Genomic DNA, 17,398 nt, shown 5'->3' with positions numbered 1-17,398 from the left:
CAGTAATAAAATTATACAGTATGATATGATGATATATAGAAATGTAATATTCAGTACTTTTATTTTTGGTACTTATATATATATATATATATATATATATATATATATATATACTATGTATTTTTACCTCTTCTCTTCCGCACATGTCACAGTAAGAATTAAACCACAGTTGACCCGATGTGCATAAACAGAAATAAAAAGAGAAATGTGTCTGAAGACAAAATTGTTCCAACTACATGGGTAACAGTGTACTTTTGAATGCATGTACCTTAACAGGACAGAGTGTTTTTATACTGTGGTATAACTACTTTCACGTAATATTAGTACTTCTTCCACCAAAACATAACAGACGCTGTCCTGTTGTTCAAGTATTGGCCGATGGTCGGCGCTGTAATCTCATATTACAGTTCGTCTTCCTCATCAACAGCATCATGACCAGTTTGGGATGCAACCTGTACACATTAAAACTCACCGACAACTCACTTCATCCACCTTTAATTACTATCGGGTTAAAACACACACTGTCCAATATGAATCCAAAGCCTAAACTTATGTAAAGTCAATTATTTAATCATTTATGACTGAGGTGAATGCAGAGAGCTGATTGGTTGCTCTCTCTCTCTCTCTCTCTCTCTCTCTCTCTCTCTCTCTCTGTCAGAGGCTTCATGAAAAGTTGAACCTGTCCGAGCTCAGAGTCAGCTGTGCAGTTTCACAGTTTATGTGAACTCTTATTTATTCAACAAAATGTTTGAATTATAAAGAGAAGGGAAAACATCTTACTCGTGTCGCTCTGTGGAAGATGAGGAGGACTCTGGTTTGAATCAACAGGGACTCGATCGAAACAGAAAAAAAAAAGAAAAGAAACGAAAAAAAAACGTCGTTTCAGCTGCTTGATCTCCTTTTTATACATTTTTAGAGCTAATAATTCATCCGGACTCAGTCAAAATGCAGCAGCCTGAAACTCAGCAGGGAACTCAGCAAACAGCGACAGAAGTACTGGACCCAACAGGTACAGTTATGTCAAATTTAATCTCATAACCTGATACAACAACTTTAGCTTTAATTCAGTGTTGCAAACGTTTCTATGTGTGTATGTGTGTGAGAGCAAAGAGTCCCCCATAGCAACTACACAGTGCTAATTTGATTAATAAATACTTGTGTCAGAAATGTTTCTCTCATAGTTCATCTGCAGAGGTGCAAAATGCATTGACTTACTTCTTTTATGCTGTTTTCTACTCCACCAGCTTCTTGAATGAAATGTTGTCTTTTCTACACTGATCTGACTTAGTTATTTTGTTTTAGGATTTTAAAAATGTAAAAAAAAAAAAAAAGAAAATCTTACTGATTAATGCCTCAAACAAAAACTATGGCTGTGAAACAAACCTGCCTACTGTTGATGATAATACCTATATATAAAACTATATCTATATATAAATCTAAATCTAAATCTATATATAAAACAGGTACACAGTTTGATAATGTTGTTGCTTATTTGAGTATGATTTTGAATGCAGGACGTGTACTTTGACTTAAGTAAATGATCTGAATACTTCTTCCACTGCTTATCTACAATATATATAAATATATATATAAGTTACAGAGAAGTGTAGTTAAATAATTTCAGTATATGTCCATGTTCAGGTTAAGGATTGCTCAGAATTATGTTCAATTCATATGTTTAGGATTGGTGGTAATGGATGTAAAGAGGTTCTTCTGTCACCCTGTTGTCTTCCTCCCCTTCATTCTCAGTTCAGTACCTGCGTCGGAGGAAATCGGCTCTGTGGGTGACTGTGGCCCTGCTGGCTCTGGCTCTGGTGGTGCTGAGTATAGGTCTGATCTCTGCCACTCGCACAGACAATGTGCCTGTTGCTGGATATTACCCCGGCATCACCGTGAGTAAATGGAGTCACCTCACGTCATTGACCTCTTAAAACACTATCTGACTGTGACTCTGCGTGTTGTCTGCTTCTTCCTCTGAACCCTAATGTTTATTTAATTTGTGCCTCCAGCTGAGTTTTGGAGCATTTCTGGGTATCGTTGGCATCCACCTGGTGGAAAATCGAAGACCCATGGTGAGTCTGCTCCTCTGACTCTCACACGGTTCAAATCGAATTATAATGCTGATTTTATCTCTACATTTAGACCCCTCACTATATAACACTGGACTTCTGACTTCATATTGTATTAGCAGCTGTAGGTAGATCTCTTAATAAGACAAAACGATCCTGTCATAACCTTTAAAATGACAGCTGGTAGCTTTCATAGGACAGGACAGATGTATGCAGAGCAGTAACTCGGCTTGCCAGAGGGTATTCACACCTTGAATTTAAACATCTTGTCAGTTGCCAACCTGCACATCAGTAGCCCAGTGTGCTGATAAAAAACAAAAAAAAAAACAAAAAAAAAAAACAGATGTTTATAGCTGTATCATTTCCTTCAGCTTCATTAATCTCACTAATTGTCAGTTGGTGGGGGTAATGCGATGTAACATCCACAACACAAATGAAACAGTGGAAAAAGTTATCAAACTAAAACTCAGTTACATTACCTGTCCCACACAGGTTAGCGCACAGTTAACGACTATAGTTGGTTAAGAAAATTGAGCATTTAGCAGCTGAGCATGCAGATATTCTGACTTGGAGTTGGCAAACAGAGCTAAAAGGAGAGCTAAAAGTATGTGTAACTTTTTGCTAACTAGTCCTGCTTTTTCTGCATGTGGCCCCAAAAGAATATGTGCAGATGTTTAATGACTTTGCAAATTCATTCAACATGATCGTTGGACCCTTTTTGTGACAGCTCCTATTCTGCAAAGTCACATTCACGTTTTAAGCCTTGTGTTTGTTCTCTATAAAGGTGACTTTAGGATATTCATCTTCTAAAAATGAGGCATTGTTCCTGGAAAACGGGACATATATACACCATAAATTAGAGGATTATGTTACACAGTTTGCAAATTCACTAAACTGTTTTACGGGAAATTGCTCTATTATGAGCAAGAGGCAAATCTGATTACTCAATGGTGGCGTAATGTGTTCTTGGTCCTTGTGCCCGGGTCAGTGACTGGAGACTGGAGTTGTGGTCAGGGGAAGTAAATGTGATTGGCTCTGGATTTCAATGACAAGAGGGGGTAATTGCATTAGTATTGGTCAGCTGCTGACAGGGATCCTTTATTTCAGACAGGAACACCGGTATAATGTCATCAAAGTACCTCTCTGCACAACATAGGGTTCAAAAGATTATCATGTCAGTGACTCCAGAAAGGTAGACCAAACCTGAAAAGATTATTGACTTCTCTTAAAATGTAAATGAAACTTCACACTTTTCCACAAGACCTCTAGTTTGTGTCATTTATGACAAGCGGCAGTCAAATATACTTAAAGGTTAGTGGCAACCAGAAGCCGAAACTTTTCCTCTGGGTCATTTAAGTAATGTAGTCTGTATCACATTCGCAGTACATGAAACTGAACATGAGACTAACTGTTTTAAGTCTCTGCAAGGACCGAAGAGGACACCAGTGACACAGAAACCTTAGCAGATTGGGAATACTTAATTTTCAGCTCTGAATTAGTCCTAATTATTATGTTGTATGCATCTAATTAAGCTTGTTCTTAGTAAATCCAGTTTTAACTTCAACAGGTTTATTGTAACTGTATGTGTGATAAAACATAACCACACTAAACTAACACTGGGCACAGTTTAATACGTTAATTTAAAGGCCCAGCAACTTTTATTTATAACAGTTTTTTTTAGACATTTCTAGAGACACTTTACAGGCTCGATGCAGTACAGAGAAATTAAAAAAAATAATAAACTGAGTTGTAAACACACTCCCTCTGCATGCTACCATGACTGTGGTATATCCGTGTGTGTTGTGAATTTTTCATGTGGCATCAAGGGTGTCCTTGTCTTATGTTACGCAATAGTGTACCATATCTAATCCAGTCTACACAGATACCCATCCTAGAGCTATTCATACGTGTGGAAAGATGCTGTTCCTATGTGCATGTGTGCAGCTGATATAATTCAAAATAAATAAACATAAAGACATTTTCTAAACGTGTGAATCGACATTTACTACCTGCCGGATCTGTCTGCATCATTCCCGGTTCTGTGCTTTAAACTTTAATGGCGTGATCGTTGGTGACACAGACGCTGGTCTACGGTGTCTCTTTTAAAGGCACATGTGGCACGATGTTTCTCTCACACAGGTGTCTTCTTCCCTCCTGTGTCTCAGGCTCATACTGTAACACGAGAGCCGGCTGGCAGAAGCCAGGTCGCTCATTAAAGAACAACTAACTGTTCCACAATGCCACAGACACCTGAGAGCTCTGATGGTTCTCTTCCTTTCTGGGTCTCACAGCTTTTCGCTCCTCTAACCTCATAAAGCAGCATATGGAGGGTCTGATGTTAGAGAGCAGACTAGTTTGTCTACAAACAGAGACGTTTCCGGTTTGACTCACTGATTTAATATAGAAAATAACAACTTTTAATCTACTTCAATAAAGTAATAAAAAGTTATTTGTATACAGGTTAGTGTCAAAATGCTTTACAGGTGACAGGTATACTAATAAGACAGAAAATAAAAATAAACTCATGCACAGCAAAAATAAAAGCATAAAAATAAGATTAAAATATGAATACAAATTATAATAGTAAACAAAATTATTAATATATAACGTTAAATTTGAGAAAAAACAACACATAAAAATTAAATTTTAGTGATAAAACACAAACAAACGCTTTATAGTTATCTTCAGTTTAAAACAGAATATATTGTGTGTGACTCTTCTTCCCTTGCTGCTGTCAAATATAATTAGATGTCATTTGTGTTGACCTTATTATATATCCTGTGTATTTGTTGTCATGGTTGACATGGTTACAGATCACTTAATTACCTTGATTAAATAAGTAAGTCACTCAGCAGTAGAGCAAGTTTTCTTTGTGAATTACACGTTTCCGTTTGAGCATATAAAACACTAGAACATACTGCACATTGCTGTTGTGTCAGCAGATGATGTAGTCTTCCAAAGCATTGTGGCTTTTTTTATTTTATTAATATTGCTGATAATCATTAAAATTATCAAATTACTTGTTATTGGCAGCTGAGCTGAGACTGAATATTTTAATTTCACCTGATTAATGTTTGACGTCTGGCTTTTTGAGTCGCTTTTTGAACATCTACCACATCAGTTTGGGACGTCATATATGATGTGCAGTGTCGTCGCAGTATAATACTGATTTATCAGACGTTTTTTATTTGTGAGAATTCACATCTTTGAAGTACTTGAAATCTCAGTTGGCAGACAGTTACTGTTACCAAGAGGAGAAGAGGTGGGGAGGGTAATGAGGTGCCTTGATGGCCAAGGAGTTAAAACGCCAAGCACGAACTGTAATGTACACTGTCTGGCAAGGGACGGTTTGTTGCAATCAAATGAAACATCAGGAAACTGACAGGAGCACGAGCTTTGAAAGTCACTTGGTAAAGTCATCTTTGATTCGATGATTCAAAGGCTGACATGGGTTGTGCTGCAGTTTCTTTAATATGTAAAGATTGGTAGATAAATTAAATTCATAATAACACATATCACATTTCCATTGTTATTCCTACAATCCTACAGATTGAGATTTCAGTGTAATAAACACAAACAATCTATTCTTTAAGGAGAGAGAAAACAACAGAATCAACAGGCTAAATATATTAACACCTTTGCAAACAAAAAAAACATGGGACCTTCAAACCTTCATTTTAATTAGAGAGGTAGACAAATTTAAACAGTACTTGACCAACCGTAGTTTTCCCACCACACACTGTCTGTAGTATTTGTGTCTCTTTGCTTAGTGGACCACTTTATGTCTCTAGATTTGGATGTTTTAGGGCTTCTGTCACAAATGTTCCTGAGAGATCAGCCCTCTTTATGAATGTGAGATGGGTTGCAGGTAAAACACACATTTATGCCCAGCTGACATTTCTTGGATAAACAAAAAAAAACATAATGCCTCGTACACTGCCACTTTTCATCTTGTCTTATCTTGTCCTCCGAAATGTTTAAAAGGATCGTGCACCATGAAATTCTGTCGGTAAAAGATGGAAAAAAAGAAAAAGATAAACTCCCTATCTGTTCTTACCCTGCCGCTCCTAAAACAAGCTTCACTGCTCTGATACACTGTAAGATTTTCTTTATGACTAAATGCTTCATGTAGCTCATGTTCTTTGCTCCAGCAGTTTCTTACTGCCTGTATCTCACAGGCTGCCATCCTTTTGGTCACCTTGGAGCGTGGAGAGCAGAACGGTGAACCTTTTAAAGGGCTGTATTTTACCCAACAAGTTCCCTATTACCAGTGTGTCCAGCTGTGGTCGTGATTGGTCAATGGACCACTGAGCAGGAGAAAAAGACCTTGCAGTAGTCAGCGACTTTTGTTACATAACCTGATAAGTATCTTTACTGACTCCTATAAAATTCCCCTTTGTGTCTTTATCTCTTCGTCACTGATGTATCCTTTTCTCTAAAACTTTATTTATTTGTGTCTTTGTCTTTTCCCTCTGTTTTTCAGTACAGCTATAATCTATATTTCATAATAACAATAACATGTACCAATGACAATGTTAAAGCTGTCGCTCGTAGTGATGAAACTGTGGAGAATTATCACCTGAATCTTCAGCTATGGAGCTTTATAACAATGAGTTTCAGCTCATTGTTTAGCTGCCTATATACATCTTTACTATTGTGATTCACTTTCGCCACTATCTCCATGTTGTTTTTTAGCTTAAAACATGAACGTAAGGAGCACAAAGCAGGCAGACGTTTCCCTTGTGGAGTTGGTGGAGACCGAAAACAGAGCTAAAAGAAACATGACTTTTAAATGTAAATGACTGTAAAAATAAAAGGTGTCATCAGCCATGACATCATGACTACCTGTCTGATACTGTGCAGTATCCCCTTTGTATCCCCATATCCAACAAACTGAGATGCACTTTCAGAAACAGAATTAAGCTTTTTAGCTGTTTGAGCTACAATAGCTTGTCTGTGGGGTAGTCTTTGCTCCCCATAGACCTTGGCTGCCCATGACCCTATCACCAGTTCACTGCTTTCCCTTCTTTGGACCACTGTTGATAGATGCTGACCACTGCAGACCGTGAACTCCCCACAAGAGCTGCAGTTTTTAAGGATGCTCTGACTCAGTCGTCTTACCACCACAATTTGGCCTTTGTCGAAGTCGCTCAAATCCTTTTGCTTGCACATTTTTACAATTTTGAGGACAAAACACAGATAATCAGTGTTCTTCACTTCACTTGTCAGTGGTCATAATATTATGGTTATGGTTATGACCAACTGGTGTATGTCGATGTCAATGCGTTCACAACTTTCCACTGCCCCCATGTGGGCAACAAAATCAGTTAAGTAAAAGTAGTGATACATTAATGTAAAAACTCTTCATTAGAAGAAAAGTCTTTCTCTCGATCTGGAAAATCACCTGTTAGAGCAGCTCACAGAACACAAGGTGATTACTCATAATAAAAATAAAATAAAATAAAAAAAAACATTTAAGATAAACTAGAAATGGGGGAAAAAAAGAAATAAAATAAGTTATATACACACTATACTCTATATATACACTATATACACCTTATAAGTATATGGATATGTATGTTGGATCATTTCACAGTTGTGCACACATCAACAGGAAGCAGTAGTTGGTCTTTTCCATTGTGTTATATTTTATTTTCTTTGTAAATCTTAATGCTGAGAAGTAACTTGTAAACATAGCTGTCACAAAGATGTAGTGGAATGAGAAGCCCATCCATGAAATAGAAATTATAAAATAAATCTTCCATCACCGATGTCTTTTTAATCTTTCCTGACTGACTGGACTCCTGAGAGCAGAAAACTATCTACAGTATGTCTGTGTGTCTTTAATCTTTTACAGTATTTGATTTTTCGCTCTGCTTCAGTTGTATCAGGAGAGATTTCGGAGGTTTGGACGACTGAGTGTGTGTTGGGGTGTTTTATGTGCTGGCAGCTGGTGCTAAGGTAATGTGAAGTAATGCAGTTGTCAGGCTCTATTGTCTCTGCTGCTGGCCTCATCTCCCACTTGCAGCCCATAAAAACAGAGTCATTTAAACCGCTAATGAAGTGGAGAGTCTGGGCCAGTAGCAGATAAAACCTGTACAGAAAACGCTTATTTTCTCAGCAGGGCTCTTATTTCACTTTGTTGGAGGAAATTCATTTTTAAAATTTATCTTATTTTAATATTCATTGTCACCATCTCTTGTGTTATTCTCACATGTACATCTCTGCATTTCATATTAACACTTGGCCAATAAGTTAACAAAAAATTCACCTAAAATAAGCCTGATCAGTTTATGTTTGGACATTCATTCAACCCACACAGGTGGTTGACATTGGGCTCACACATGTTTATTTTTGTCCATGTTTTCCGTTTCACCTGTTAGAGCAAGACAGCTTGTACCTTTGTCATTGGGTGCACTCCAAAACCCAAGACTGGATTACAAAGTGGGAAACTGGCCTTAGGCCACAGACCCCTAGGTGCTGCCAATAGTACATGTTTTCCCTGTGTGTCAGTTGTTCTGTTGTAAGACAAACATACTCACACATCGAAAAACGTGTGAGCATGTAGAAGGCCTGTTATTCGAGTATTTCATTTATTCTAGTAGATTTAGTAAATGTTGTCATTTGATGTATTATACCAGTTACCATGAAGCTAATTTTAAAGCCAATCATCTTTTGGTGATATAATTCACCCCTAATGTGCACTACTTGACAAGATATATACGCTATGCACAGTTCAACAGCAGATTTTTGCAGTGTGGCCCCTAAAAATGTTTGTACACCTGACAATGCCAAAAACTGATAACAATACAGACAATAGCCTGTTGAAGTATATGTGTATTGGACACATATTTCAAAAGGATATTGGCTGAATCCAAATTAAACGGTACTGGACTGTTGTGGTAAAGGTCAGGTAACAGATTCTCTAAATTCAGCAAATATCTTTTCACTGTCTGCTTTCCACTCTGTGTGCGAGCTAAATTGCTTGTTGTTGTGATGTTAACTATAATAGCAGAAGAGCTGTGGGTTTGCAAACCCACAGAATAGCTAATGTTTGCCTTCTTGCACTGTGTCACGACATTTGTCAACTACAGCATCTCCACCACCTGCTGCTTTTTGATTATCAGCTGATGGAGGTCTTTAACATCAAACCTGCTGCCTCAGACACCCATTACACCTTAAACAGGTTGTCTCCATGAATCTCACAATGATTAAAATAACCAATCGAGAGAGTTCTTAAACAGAGTTGAAATCTACCAAGAAAAGCTGAAGATCAATGAAAAGGAAACATCTCCTATGAATCAAATAAGTCACTCATGTCACTGCAGGATCAGTCAAATCTATCTTTTGACTTTGCTTGATTTTCAGGACAAACTGCCGTGTCCCACCTGCCATTATGGTTAGATAGATACAGTAGATAGTAGATTAATTTCCTGCTTCAGTACAGGAGGTTTGGTCCTGGAGGAGCGATTGAACAGACAGTAAACGATGCTCAGTGATAAAGTTCATGATCAGACATCTGTGATCAGCCAGCTGGGTCTGCTGGTCTTAGTGTGTGTGTACATGTGTGTGCTCGTGTGCACATGTTGTTGCTGTTGTTTGAAATGTAAAGATTTGAGGTTTTTGTGATCAGTGATCAGATTTTTGGTCTTAATTTACAAGTGAGATTTGTTCTGTTTGGGCCAGGTGTGTGTGTGTGTGTGTGTGTGTGTGCATGTCTGTATGTGTGTATGAGATTGGGAGAATTAGATTGACCTTGATGGTACAATAGGCCGTCCCTCTGTCCTGTACGTTGCCTCTTTGCCCATAAATTACCCACAAAGCACCACTGCGTTGGCAGAGCAAGAAGCCGTACATTTCCTTTATCGTCCTGCAGTCCAGACGCTGCGGACGACCAATCAGGACACACACCAGCAGAAACACCAAGCTTACATACACAGACACGAGTGCAAGCTTGGCTTTACCTTCATACAAAACACTACATGAAAATTATGGCAGTGTAAGTAGAAATAAATGCACATGTGGCAATAAATTGTAGTAGTATTGTTAGTTACTAGATAAGATTCTGGTCATAAATGTGTTTTTTTTTTATAAATAGATGTATGTTTGCTGCAAAATCAAGGTCTCCACATCAGATCTCCATTTTTAAAAATTTTGAATAGGATTTATTTTACTACTTCTGTTCATTTACTTCTTAATAATCAATATCAAATAAAGCTAGCTGATCATAAATTACTACCCTGATGATTTACTGGTACTTTTCTCTTTGTCTTTCAAACTAATTTCTCATGTCTTTACTCTTTGCTTTAAGCTTGTGGCATCGATCATTTTCATCAGTATCGGAGTCATCGCGTCTTTCTTCTGTGCCATCGTGGACGGGGTTATCGCTTCTGAGTTCATTGTGAGTATCACATGTATTTATATACCTGCACTGAAAGAAACACAAAGTAATTCTATCCTTTTTTTTTTTTTTGGTCTGAGCAAACACTGACTCACATTCACACACCAAATTTAATCAGACAGGTCAACAGAAACGGGGCGGTTTTAGCTATAGACTTGCAGATCAGATCAGGAGCTTTATAGATGCAATCAGACAGAACTGTCTGCACCGTCTCAACATCAGAACGGTAGACCAGAACCACTGATCTCAGTGTCCGACCTGCAGGGATGGAGGATAACAGGGCTGATTAAAAGTGATGTGACTTTACTTTCTTTAAGACACTGAAAACTAAGATGCAAACAAATAAAATCAAAATATGCAGCAACAAAAGATAGATATACTTCTACAAAAATAACCCTATTTTGTAATATTTGGCATGTGGCAACATGTTTCACTTTCTCTCTATTCTCCTTCCTGCTACAAAGATGTTCGCACCTCGAGAGACCTCATTTACTGTAAAACATTTTCATCATCAGCTAGTTTTTCAACAAATCATTTGTCCACATCATGACATCAGTCAGAGGACTCTAATAACTCCCAAACTAAATTAATATGCATGAAATTCAATTTGTGCAAAAACCTGAAATTGTTTATATGGGACTGAGCAGAAAGTGCAGGGAAGTCAAATAAGGTTGTTTCTTCCTTATTGGATATCTTAGATGTTCTCAGTGTTCGGATGCATGGAAATGAACACCTCGGTTTGTCACACTGGCCTAATGAATTTTAATGAGTGTCTTAATGAGTGTCGACCAGAGAGGGTTTAAAAAGTTGGACCTCTCAGCAGCTGGCACAGAGTAACTGATATTGATCAACAGTGCTATCAAACGTCTGCAGATATATTCATTTTCTGCTCACGGGACAGTAAAAGTCAGATTTATTGCACCTTCAAGCTTCGGACAATCACATTATATTCCACTTTACATAAAGTCCAGTGAGGTTTAATGCTGTAGTTTTTTGTGCAGTGGACGGTTTCGAGCAGGCACATGTTGTAAACCTTCACAGGAGAAACAGGAGGAGGATAAGTTCATTTCACACATAATATTGGAGAATTGAATCTAAAAACAGAAACTAAAAAGCAGATAAACATTTAGGTCACAGTTGTGGTGTATGACAAGATGATTTATTCTCATATTTACTAACACTTTTTCTGTTTCCATGTCTTTCTAACATACAGGACATAAGGCCGTTGAAGGAGGACATGTGTGACTATTTCGTCAGTGGAACAGCCTACACCTACGACAGCTACTATACTGAGGTGATTCTCATACATGTATATGTAAACATAATCTGTACACACTTCAACAAAAACAAAGTCATTGAGTAAATCTATTTTTTTTTTTAAATAGAATAATAACCAAGCCTCTTTTCCATACATTTACAACCTTGTGGCGCTTAATTGAAAAATTCACAAAGTGTGTAGTGACACCTAGTGTACAAATATTGTTACTGCGCTGAAAGCAACCACTACATTTACTTCACTTGTGATCAAATTAAATTACAAGCAGATGAAAGTTCTGTATTACATATTACATACTGACATGTAGACAGTTTCCTAGCAGCTTTTGGGTGGCTGTGGCTCACAAGGTACACTAAGCAGATGATTGGTGGTTCAATCCCCGGCTCCTACATGTCGATGTGTCCTTGGGCTGAAGATACTGAACCCTAAATTGCTCCCAAAGGCCTCGCCATCGGTGTGTGAATGCGTATGAATGTTTAGCTCCCAAAAACTGATGAGCAGTTGGCACTTTCCATGTGTGAATGGCTGATTCTTTTTTTTTTTTTGAGTGGTCGGAAAGCGCTATATAAGTACAGTCCATTTACCATATTCATTTTTTATCTGGCTGTTCAGAAAACAACTTATCTGTCACTGCAGGTGACGTGCCGTTCATTTGACAAAACATGCACGATGAAAATGAGGAGCCACACCTGCTACTGCTGCTACCTGTACAACTGTGAGAGGTGAGACGCAACACAAGCTTTGCGTGTGTGTTTTTAGATGAATGTCTGCTTTTCGTCACAGTAAATGATTTATCTTTTTTTAATCTGTTTTTGTCAGTTATAATATTATAAATATGTGATAATACAGATGAGAGAAGCATAAAAAAAGTTTAATTAAACATTTTTATTCCATAACCTCTTAAACACACCAAAGAGGAAGTGTTTTCCGAGGAGTCTCTCCCTGCTTTTATCTATGTTACTATTCAGCCTAGAAATGGCAACCTGAAAGTTAATAAAAGTATGAAATGAGCCATTTCTTCTCTTAATACATAAATGCTTTGTGACCTGACTCCTCGTCCTTTTTCCAGCATAGACTACCAGACACATTACTATCTGTTCACCGGGGTCAGCAGCTGCTATGATGTGATCCACCTGTACCGTCTGCTGTGGGCCTCAGTGGTACTCAACGTGATTGCCTTGTTCCTGGGAATCATCACTGCCGCCATCCTTGGAGCTTACAAAGATATAGTAAGCATAAGTCCAAAAAAGATACACCCCTTCCTCCTTCCCAATAAAGAGAAGAACTTAAAGTTCATCTTTAGTTGTAATATTTCAGACCTGACACAGATGTTTCAGCAAAACCCTTCAGCAAAGTCTTAATTGTCCTGATTTTACGATTACTCTTCCTAGAGTACATTAGGCAGCAGTCGTACTGATCATTTTTACCTTCTTGTCTGAATCATTTTTGTCTTCTTGCAGCAAAAGCCGACCCTGCAGATGGCTCCTAGCCCCGCGCCACCACCCCACATCCTGTACAACCCAGCCCAGCACATGCTCAGCTACCCTGCCTTTTGTCCTTCAGGACAGACTTTGCCCGCCTACCCCAACTATCCAATACCCATGCAGGTGTGAGAAAAGAACAAAAACAAGTGATACGCATCTCTTAAATTATAGGAACAGCACAGGTTTGAATAACAAAATTAGTGATGGTTGAATTCAATTTAGCTGCTTCAGTTTCAGGGTCCTGATATGTTGGCTTACTGGGACAGCCGAATACAACAGAGCCATAATTAATGTGAATAATTATTTATTTTCCTACGATGACAAGTCAAAATGTCAAACATATTACTTTGGAAATAGCATCACATGACCATCTGCACTGCTGCATTACTGACATAAGGTCACTCAATCTCACTATGACATGCTTACTGAGGGATAAACCCTGTTTGTTTTTATAAATATAGATATTATATAGACATTTTTAGGCACCGTAGTGACTCAACTCTGGGTGCAGCTGAAATGGATTAAACTGAAATAGCTATAAAATAAAACCACACCTAAAAAAAAAAGGAATATCAGGTATCTTTGCCCATACTTCTGCATACAGTTGCAACCTACCACACCATCTCTTCTCCTCTCCCACAGCATACCAGCAGCTATCAGCCACATGCTACTAACCAGATGATCCCCGAGGGAGGCCCTGGGCCCAACGGTGGTTCTGAAGAGAACCAGAACCAGCAGCCCTCTCAGGCTCCAAACCAGCCACAGCCTCAGGGAGTCACTCAGGAAACAGGGGAGTACATGTTGACACCCAACGCTCCTGTCCTCTACGGAGCCACCTACAGCCCCTTTGAGAAACCTCCACCTTACGCCTGCTGAGCCCTCAGACAAACACATGGGGGGGCATGTTGGAGAAATATATCTTGATCTGGTGGGACTGAATGTAGCACAAGACACTTCATAGGTGACCTTGTAGACGGAAAAAACACTCAGTGGGCTTCACGACTTCTCTGTACTGATGTAAATGTTTCGTGCGGTCGCACTGAAGAGAGACAGACAGATTTCTAGCTATGTAGTGTGATTATATAGACATGATTGAGTTATTTCATGTGTATTTATTAGACAAAATGATTTGGGAAATACACTTTCTTGCCGAGAATTAGATGAGAAGACAACGCTCTCTTAGCACAGGACTGAAAACAAGGCTTAGCCTGGCTGCATACAAACAAAACAAAATCAGCCTACCAGCTGAAGTTCATTTATAATGTTAAATCTTGTTTTGCTTAATTGGTACAAAAGTGAAAAAATGACAAATTAACATCAGGATGTTACTCCTCATCTTACTCCCAGCAAGTGAAGTTTTCCTGAACTTCTTTAAACCTAAAGCTATTGATATTACCTATGAATCTGTGCATTACACTTGTGATCTGATAGTATAGTGTGGATTACAGATTACAGGTCTTCCTGTGAATTGTCTAACTAACTCCTGTACAGGCGATTAAAAGGGCTTTCTTGAAATGTGAACCGGAGAGTAAATGATGTTGCTGTTGTTTAATTATGTTTGTGTGAATCATTTAATGTGCACTTTAGAGTCAGTATACTGTATATATTATGGATGATGCATGCATGTAAACTGCTTTGGGATAGGATTCTGTAGCTGCTGCTATGAACTACATTATGTATTAAAGACGTGGTTATAAGAAATGCAGATGCATATGAGTACATGTGGAATAAGGGCTTCATCGAAATCTTAGATTTATAGGATAAGTTTGACGTTTTGGGAAATGTGCTTTATATTATATTGCTTTAATTACTCTGCATGAGAAAACCATACGGTAAATACAAAGCTAATGCAAACAGACTGAGTAGCTTAGCTCTTATCTCTTTTATTTCATTTGTACACAAATTGATGTGCATAAACTGTTTGTGCTGAGCTCAGTTACCCATTTCTGGTGGCAGCTTAATATTTCTAATCAATCTAATCATCTCTCTGCAAGAAATCAAATAAGCGTGTTTCCCAAAGTGTCAAGCCTTTCCTTTTAAAATCTCGTGTTTTAAAATATCACCAGTACTACTTGTTGTTCTCACTGTGTTGTTTCACCTCAAAATGAAACTTTTAGATAGAAAGAAATTTCACATTATTCCTCTTTCTAATAAAAAGTTGAATTCATGAGCAATAAAAAAAAAAAGAAGCTTTTGTTCAGCTCTGTCCATTTACTTCTGCGGGTTATTTACATTTATGCCAAAATGACATGACATGTGCACTATCTATGTCAGACTAGCAACGGGGAGAACATTTGTCTGTGTCAACTTTGATCTGTGCTTCTGTCACTCCCTCTGTCACTTCCTCTCATTTGACAGTATGTTATGCACGTCATCAGTGTCAGTTCATCCTCATAAACATACAGTATACACAGGTGACATCCTCCAATCGGAGATGCACCGCTTCAGTATTCAAATCCCACCTTTTCTCTGTTTCAGCGATCACACAAAAGTGATCAGAACAATGGTCACGATACAGTATTAAAAATGGAAATTAACTGTCTAATAACATAATAATTAATCATTGGTTTCACACATTACAAACATATTTTTTTACGGGGAAACTGTCTCCACAGTTGGTTTGGTTTATTGCCCTCAAAATTTTCATAACATGACACATGTAGAACAGGAAAGGTCATGGGACTGTGTCAAAGTCAAAGTTTTTCCTCATCTGAATAGACGTTCTATGCTATTGATGCTATTATTATTAGAAATGTCCACCAATGTTTGTTTTTCTTAGCAGATACAGCTGAAGAGTGACAAGATCGGCTGCTGGAACAAGAACTGAGTCTCTTTGTGTGGGGCACAAACTCTACATACTGAGCTAACCTGCACCCAACTGTGTTGACCACTTTGGTGTAGACTAAAAGAATTAATATGGCATTTTGTATGACATTTTGTTCAGACATTTCTGGTTGCCGTATGATGAATTCTGTCTGAATGCTTTGAAATTTGCTACAGATGTTCATGCTTGTCAGCTGCTATATATAATGTCTTTGTTGATTTCATGATTTTTCCTCTGGCATTCAATGCAGTACATGTAAATACTGTGCTACTGTACAGCATGTGGACCTGTGGAAGAGTGAACAAGGTGACTGGAAAAAGACAAATACTGTGTTTATGCTGTGCACCCACTTTCATACCTGGTCAATGATAATCTTTTAAACTAAATGACTTACATGTTCAAGCTCAAAGAGCACATAGAGGAAAATCAAAAAGGTTTCTAGGAGTCAGTATTTTGTACATTTTGTAGTGTACTTTCACAAAAGAGAGAGTGATAAATTCATAAATAAATACAATGTTTTACTTCTAACTGCAACAGCATTAACCACCATATCAACATTCAAAACATAATGACATAAAAGTCTATTTTATTATGGCTGCTGGTGCATGGATGTTTTGAAAAAATGCGTCACAATATTTGTATAAATGTAAATGATCATCAGATGCCATAAATATTGTGGCCTGGACAAGTTGGCTGCCAAGCCCTGGAACACATGAGTAAGCAGCACTAGAAAACAAAGTTTTGACTTCAAACACTTGTGTTTGAGGTATTCCTGCAGTCGTTGTATCTCTGGAGATCATCATAGAAATAGACATGCATTGACGTGACCGTCTAGACTCAGCTCAACTCCAACAGCACAGGAGAAGCAGGAACACATTTGCAAGCTGTACAATCTAGTGTAATGATTACCTATATTCATCAAGTGCTTTGCATGTGCAAAATAGGTTCATCTACGGGAAAGACAGATGTCATAAATGACAGGACGGAATAACTGGCATGTAGTGGAAAAACTGCACATAGCTGAAGCTTTTAGGCAGAATTCATATTCAGTTTTAAAGCATGAAAAGCAAGAATTTGGGGCAGCGTGGTGCAGGTTTTTACAATATTAGCACATTTAGTGAAAGTTTTAAGGGAGAATGATGCAGACGGGAGCTCACTTCTTAAGTATGTGTGCATCCACTCCCACTGGAGTACGAAGGAAAAATGCAGATTTCAGAGGTTTTATAGACTGAATGTAGATTCAGTGGCTACAAAGCTACATTGAAAAATATATCTATTATATATCTACATTTTAGCATTTGTTATATTTTCCCAAGTGTGTATATGTGTTGGTAAGTGTGAATG

At 38.0% G+C, this 17,398-nt stretch overlaps 1 protein-coding gene across 2 annotated transcripts; it reads left to right on the top strand.

The window, feature by feature from the left end:
- The first annotated feature begins 673 nt into the window (after positions 1-673).
- tmem255b (transmembrane protein 255B) lies at positions 674-15,393 on the top strand. Of its 2 annotated transcripts, none has more exons than XM_019254033.2 (9): positions 674-1,009; positions 1,750-1,892; positions 2,010-2,072; positions 10,381-10,470; positions 11,684-11,764; positions 12,383-12,468; positions 12,816-12,975; positions 13,207-13,353; positions 13,873-15,393. In XM_019254033.2, exons 1-9 carry the CDS (start codon positions 946-948, stop codon positions 14,104-14,106), a joined length of 1,068 nt encoding a protein of 355 aa, XP_019109578.2. In that variant the 5' UTR covers positions 674-945; the 3' UTR covers positions 14,107-15,393. The 2 variants fall into 2 exon arrangements, with proteins under 2 accessions (XP_019109578.2, XP_027136859.1); XM_027281058.1 differs by having other exon boundaries at positions 12,359-12,468.
- The last annotated feature ends 2,005 nt before the right edge of the window (positions 15,394-17,398 follow it).

Source organism: Larimichthys crocea, chromosome VIII, assembly GCF_000972845.2.
Source record: "Larimichthys crocea isolate SSNF chromosome VIII, L_crocea_2.0, whole genome shotgun sequence".
Taxonomy (NCBI): Eukaryota; Metazoa; Chordata; class Actinopteri; family Sciaenidae; genus Larimichthys; species Larimichthys crocea.
This window is presented reverse-complemented; position numbering and strand designations above follow the sequence as displayed.